We start from the raw sequence: 7,419 nt of genomic DNA on the forward strand, positions 1-7,419 counted from the left end.
GTACCTGCATAAATGGACAATCTCACAATTTACTGAACCGAAATGTGTGCATATGGTGAACGTAAATACTGAATTTGGGTGAACCGAATACCTGTTTGTATTGTAGGTGGTGTCGAATGAAACTATGTCTCCAAAATACTCGCATGCCCCCCTGCTTCTTGCGTCGGCCCAGAATGCATGTTTGATGGAGTGATCGCCTTCGAGGTTGAGCTCAAAAAAGAAATTTTGGTTCTTGTCTTTCATTCTTAGTAGGTACTTCCTGAATTTTTTGGCATCGTCTTGTTCGGACACATTCTGTACTTCTCTTGTAATGTAATTCCTTACGTTTTTTCTATAAAACTTAATCTTCGATGACTGCCAGCTGCTGCTACGAATGATTGGTAGGTTTTGCTCGGTCTGATTCCGTCTTCCTCGTTGGTTTCGATGGTGCGTCACACGAACATGCTTAACTCCCTGTGTTGTTTGAGCATCTCTGCATGGTATGGACAGCAGGGGTGTGAATGATTCATAACAACTTTGGAAATTGTCCAAAGACTAACGTCCTTCGTTATATGTACATAGATCTTAGCTGGACAGTTTAACCCGGCTGAGGAGTTTGTTTTCAAAGTTGGAGATATCTTAGATTTTCACGTCCCCTCTCTGTTGTATACGATTAGTTGATTCTTAACCTCGTCTCCCTTCCGAGTTGTGTTCCTTATTTTCGTAGAAAAACCAACAAGTTTTGAATAATGTTTGTAGAACTTTCCAGCTTCTTCTTGTGTCTTGAAAATCATCCCCTCCTTTGGGACAAATTTTTTATCCACAACACACCTGGTCTGCATAATGAACTGAAAACGTCATTATGCTAAACAATTCTATAGTACTCAGTGAACGAAAAATAATCCATTATATATATTTAAATTCAAACTCCTTTCTGCATAATGAACTGAAAGCGTCATTATGGTGAAACAATTTTATAGTACTGAGTGAACGAAACATAATCTAGTATATAAAATCAAATTTAAAAAGCTTTCTGCATAATGAATCGAAACACGTACTCATGGTGAACCAATTGTATAGTACTGAGTGAATGAAACATAATCCATTATACAAAATTTTCAGATTCAATTCAATTCAATTCAGATTCAGATTCAAAACACATATGTCTACAATTTAGATATTATCAATTCAATTCAATTCAGATACAAAACACCTACATCCATTGAATTCAATTCAAATAAAATTAACAATTGCATTCCATTCAATTTGATTCAAAATTGAATAATCCAAACCTCATCAGCATGATTTGTTTCAGAAGAATAATCCAAATCGCTCTCATTCAACTGATTTGAAGTTGAATCATTCATTGTTTCGATTCAGAAGTGCAGATCGAAGAAGAAAACGAAGAAGAAGAAGAACGACGAAGCTTGTTACGTTGAAGTCAATGCAGATTAGTAAGGAAGAACGCGAGCAGAGAAGAAGAAAAAGAAGAACAAGAAAGAAAACATGAGCAGAGGAAAACGACGAAGCTTATTACGTTGAAGTCAATGCAGATCAAAAAGGAAGAACGCGAGCAGAGATGAAGAAGAAAAAGAAGAAGAACGAAAATGCGAGCAAAGAAGAAGGTTTAGGTTGCAGCAGAAGGTTTATGTTGAGCAAAGGTTTATCACGCAGCAGAGAAGGTTTAGGTTATATGTGGCGCGTGTATGACAAACGAGTGAGGGGGTGGGGGAGGCGCGTCTGACCCAAGGTGCTTAGATAACTTGAATGAAATTTTCACATGGATGTAGAGCATCATTGATATAATATTGATTGCAAAAAATCTAACATAATATTGATAAATATACAAGTAGCTTCATGAGTTGACTTTCTATTTTAAAATTAGTTTTGACATTTGTTATATATGAAGTGGATCTTTTATTATCTTGATATTAAAATAGCTTTCCTGAAAATCTATAATGTCAATATTAATAATCTTCATTGACAATTTAGTTTATAATTTTCAAATAAGAATGCGTATCAATTAGAGATATAAAAAAACTTTAAATAAATAAATAAAACTATTTCTATGTAAATTACTAATAATCTAATATCGATATAACCAATTTTTATTAATCGAGTATTAAGTTTATTTATTTGTTTAAGCAAATATTCAAAGAATAAATTAGTCATGCCTACTTTTTTTTTAAGGGTAAAATTACACTTAATTTTTCTTTCCAAAATGGGAGAGAGTGAAGAATGCTAAACTTGAATCAAAGGATATCATTCCCTTTTAAAATTACTTTGCAATTTAATTTAATTTAATTTAGTTTAAGTCTTAAGAAATAAGAGTGTATTCTCGCTCTGACTGTGTCTTACTACTTAGCTTTCCTTTCATTCCTTCGAATCGCATCACAAATCTCAATTCAATTCAATTCATTTCATTTCATGCATCACTTTCTTCTTCTTCTTCCTCTTCTTCTTCTTCCTTCCCAAACCTCCTTCTAGAACCTTCTCCAAACCCCTCTCAACTTAGATCTGAATTCTTATATGGAAATGGGTTCGAGCCCCCGCACCGTTGAAGAAATCTTCAAGGATTACTCTTCTCGCAGAACCGCCATCGTTCGCGCTTTAACTCAAGGTAACTCATTTTCTATTTATTTTCCATTTTTTTCCCTTAAAACAAAGCCTCCTTTTTTTGGTACTTCACCGTTCGAAAATTCACCTGTCCATATACATGTGTTCTGACACTGTTTTTTTCTAATTTGTTCTCAGATGTTGATGAATTTTATGGGCTCTGCGATCCAGGTAAAACGCTTATCCCCGATCTGTGTTGTTCTTATGTTAATTTTACGTAAAAATATGTTTTTTTTTCTTTTCATAACTGTTCTTAAGATTTTGAAGTTGTGGTTTTCTGTGTGAATTGTGCGGGCCTAGTTTCTGAATTACAGTGGTTAGAGTTGACCTTTTTTATTTATTTTTTCGTAGAATTCTATGTGGGAAAAAAAATGAGGGGATAAAATAAAAGTCAAAGTTTTTGCATGCCCCATGTGTTGTTGTTTACATACTCTCTGGTTTTATTTTTTCTTCATTTTTAAATATTTTTAAATTACAAAAATGCCACTTTATGTTTAATTTGTTTTCTGTTTTTTGGATTTTGTTATTTCAGTGTATTTTAATTTTCTTAAAAAGTTCTAAAAGCCAGAAGATAGGAATGAAAACAAAAACATAAGAACACAAGCCAGAACAAAATTGTTTGTTTAATTTCCTTTTTTTTTGAAAAAAAAATAACATGAGATTTGAACTACAGGTAAATGCTCTGCTATATAATGTGTTCATTTACGAAACAATTATTGTTGTTAACTTGTTATTAATCTTTTGTTTAGTAACTTTTTCGTTTGTTTGTTGTTCCATTTGATTCAAAGTTTATCTGGTGTGTTTGGTCTTTGGTGTTTTAAGAAAAGGAGAACTTGTGCCTTTACGGACATCCAAATGAGTCCTGGGAAGTGACCCTGCCAGCTGAGGAAGTTCCACCAGAGCTTCCAGAGCCGGCTCTGGGAATCAATTTTGCTAGAGATGGCATGAACCGCAGGGATTGGCTTTCTCTAGTTGCTGTGCACAGTGATTCGTGGTTGCTCTCAGTTGCCTTTTATCTTGGAGCCCGACTTAACCGCAATGAGAGGTACATGTTACAATGTAGTTTTGGTTTGGATATATGCATTTTATGTAACTAATGGACTTGCTTAATCAATTAGCTCCCTATGAAATGTTTAGAAATTATCAGTTGAATCTGTAGTTGTGGCTGAAAATGCAACATTCTGTATCATAGTGGATAAATTAATGTCTTCAATGAAAATATAGTTTATTTTTCTCTCTTTATCAATTGGAAGTAACTGTAACTAGACTCTGGTTTTTTGGGGATTGTAGATTGGATTAAATACATAGATTCCCTCAGTAGGTTGTAAAATGTGTCTAAATGAAAATTGTAACATCAGCAAAGGTTCCTTCTTATCTGAAAGATTAACAATATTTTAATTCATGAACTTGAGTTTGTTGGTAGAAGTAGCCAGGTGGCTGATCTATTCCTGATAACCCATGTGAAATCTGACTCTGTTATTCTTGTGTCATTTACCTCTCCCTATTCATGCTGTCATCCTATGTGCTTATTTGATTTGATGCTCAAAATTAAGATACCATTTGGTTCTGTCGCAGGACATGAAAGATGGAGATAGTGGGACAATAGAGAGCCGTCTCCTGTGTCCAAAGTATAGAAATTAACTTAAAAATTATATCGAGACAGAAAATTGTCATGAAATGGACAATTTCAAGTTTTTGTCTCCATACTCCTATCCACACATGATTTTGTCCGTAACATCTATGTCTCCTCTATCTCACGACAATAACCAAAGTCTGCCCAAGTGTTTCATGCATGCAAAGACACTTGAGTGAATTCGTGCAATGATTTGAACTTTAATTTATTGCTTGAGTTGTATGTAGAATGCGTGGTTGTTGCTGTTCTAGTCCTTGTGATGTTTACCTTCAGCATTCCCATTCCCGTGGTTTTTTTTAGTAGTTGCCTTTTTGCTTAACATCTTCCTGTGACATTGGCATATGCTCCCTCTTTTCATATTGATGGTCCAACTGATTCTTTATGGCAGGAAGCGTTTGTTTAGCTTGATCAATGATCTTCCAACTGTTTTTGAAGTTGTAACTGAAAGGAAACCAGTAAAGGACAAGCCAGCTGCAGACAGTGGAAGCAAATCGCGGGGCAGCACAAAGGTTAGCAATCCCTTGTCTTTCTTATTTTTGGTTGAATCATCAGCAGTTAGTTGGATAATACTCAAAAGTTTGGTAACTAAAATAAATTTGTTTTGTTGCTTTCAAAGATATTAAACTTTTGAAAAGAAGAGATATAGAGCAAAAAAAGATGAAAAGAAACTGAAGAGAAGATAAATCTTCATTTTGTCTCCTATTACTTAGATGAAGAGACATAATAAAATAAAAAATATTTCTCTCTTGTTGGTTGAAGAGAAAGTAAGAGGAAAGAAATGAAAATCATATTAAATGGTCATTTATCATTACTTGAATGAAGATAGAAGTAAACATAGAGATAATGTTGTTTATTGCCTTTCCAAATTAAACCACTCTTTCTCTCTAGTTTTCTCTCCAAAAGTGAGAGAACTTTTTGTTGAGCTTAACACCTACTCTTTTCTTTCTTCGATTTAGTTGTCGCATCTAAGCAAGAGAGAATAGTAAGAGAAAATAGTAAAATCCACCCGTTTTCTATATTCTCATTATCTTTCTCTCTAATTTTTCATCAAAAAAGCAAAGGGTAAGAGTATCTCATAAATCAAATAGAATTATTTACTCGCTTATTTATGCTAGTTTCTTGTGGTTAACTCTCAGAAGCAGCTCTGAGTACAGGCAAATTGTAATCTATGACAAAAAAATTTTTTGTGGATCTTAATCTAGTTGCTGATCTAAGTTAAGAATCTATCAAGCCTCACTTTTTTCTCTTTTTGCAACTCAAGTCTAGGAGTATAAAACTGAACAGAGTTTCATTGGACTTCATCTTTTACTATTTAACCACTGTGTTTCCATGTTATTGCTACACTAGTACAAATAATACTTCTGGTCTATAATATCTATCACTTTAAAAATTTGGTGCATCAATAATAACTCACTGCATCTAGATACAAATTGCGTTCGGATGCATTATATTATGAATGTTCCGAAGTGGCAGATATTGTGGAACAAAAGGGGAGTATAAGACTTTGAATCAAAGTCTGCCCTTGTGGAACAAAGTTTGTGCCTTTGAATCAAAGCTTTATGATGCAATTGTTGTACACTTCTGCAGAGATCAAGTGACGGGCAAGTCAAAAGCAACCCGAAGTTCGATGAGGGTTATGAGGAGGAAGACGACGAGCACAGCGAAACTCTTTGTGGGAGCTGCGGCGGAAACTACAACGCGGACGAATTTTGGATTGGGTGCGACATATGCGAGAGGTGGTTCCATGGAAAATGTGTGAAGATCACACCGGCAAAGGCTGAGAGCATAAAGCAATACAAATGCCCATCATGCATGAGAAGGGGCAGGCCTTGATTAAGGACGCCATAAAAAAGGCAACATGTGAAAGTGAATAATAATGTTGAGTTTGATGCTGACAAAGATACTGTAATATTTGTTACATCTCTTGTAGAAGTTCATAATGTAATGGGGTATAGTATCTATGTCTGATGGAAAAAAATTTCAGAGACTAAGGTGATTTCTTCTACCAACCTGAATCCTTAGTGTATTTTATATATTTTAAAGTAGAATAGAATACCATACATTCTAATTTGTCGATCAATTGATATTTGGTTTGAACTTGCGCATTATATTATTGTATGTCTAGAAGTAATTAGGGTAAATACACTGATCTTCTATATATGGTTATAAATATAGTTGTAACTTGTAAGTTGTCTCTTTCAATGGCAAAGAATGCCTTAGTTGTGGATACAAACTTCTTAGCTTGCATGAAGAATAACAAGTCTAAAGCATGTTAAATTATGTATAGAAGTATGTATGGATTTTGAGCCACCGGGTTTAGAATTATACAACTAAAGTTGGAATCTTCAATGTGGCAAATAAGCTTGCCAATATAGAGTTAATGACTGCAGTGACTACTTCTATTGGGAAGTCCCTCTTCCTGTGCTTGCTGACAAATTATTGTGTGATGATATGGGGGTTTCATTTTCAATGCCACTAAAAGACAAGTGACATTTTTTTTCCGATGAAATCACCGACATTTGAGCAAGACTACCCATATTCGGGTAAGAATCTTGCAGCAAGGATTTTTTTTTTTTTTCATTCAAAAACGTCAAACTCAACTTTTGGTTAAGGGACTAAAGTATCTAGTTATCTACTACTTTAATGGATCACACGTTGGTAGAAGACTTTTTTTTGGGTGAGGGGGGAGGGGTCAGGGACTCCGAAAACCAGAATACAGAACCTGGCTACGCAGAGCCTCTAAGCCTGTAAGTTCCCGCACAATCAAATAGCATAGGAAGATAGATCTCAGGGATAGGATGATCAAATAAATGCAAACCAATTCCAAGTTGATGTCCCTTTTTGGCCATGACGTCCGCACAAAAGTTTGCTTCACTGAGGGTATGGCATATACTCACATGATGGATTCGCCGGACCAGAATATTAATGTCTTGTAGTAGGGAATAGCACGGGTGCAACTGAGAGCAACCTTCTCGGACGAGCTTAATTGTCATTTGCAAGTCCGATTCTAAAATCACATCATTCATCTCATTAGCAGCTGCAATTTGGAGACCTTTAATAATAGCCCAAAGTTCGGCGTGCATGATCGAGCAATTTCCAAGATTACAAGAGAAACTCATGAAGCAAGTTCCCATAGAATCTCTGAGCACGCCCCCACACGCAACATTATTTGTCTGAGCAAAAATCGAACC

The 7,419-nt window shown here is 35.1% G+C and overlaps 1 protein-coding gene across 1 annotated transcript; it reads left to right on the forward strand.

Annotated features, from left to right (window-relative positions):
- Nucleotides 1-1,972: 1,972 nt before the first annotated feature.
- On the forward strand, nucleotides 1,973-6,308 carry LOC112727994 (PHD finger protein ALFIN-LIKE 2). Its single transcript, XM_025777960.3, has 5 exons — nucleotides 1,973-2,599; nucleotides 2,734-2,766; nucleotides 3,418-3,640; nucleotides 4,617-4,737; nucleotides 5,816-6,308. Exons 1-5 carry the CDS (start codon nucleotides 2,509-2,511, stop codon nucleotides 6,059-6,061), a joined length of 714 nt encoding a protein of 237 aa, XP_025633745.1. The 5' UTR covers nucleotides 1,973-2,508; the 3' UTR covers nucleotides 6,062-6,308.
- Nucleotides 6,309-7,419: the final 1,111 nt, after the last annotated feature.

This window comes from Arachis hypogaea, chromosome 12, assembly GCF_003086295.3.
Source record: "Arachis hypogaea cultivar Tifrunner chromosome 12, arahy.Tifrunner.gnm2.J5K5, whole genome shotgun sequence".
Lineage (NCBI taxonomy): Eukaryota > Viridiplantae > Streptophyta > Magnoliopsida > Fabales > Fabaceae > Arachis > Arachis hypogaea.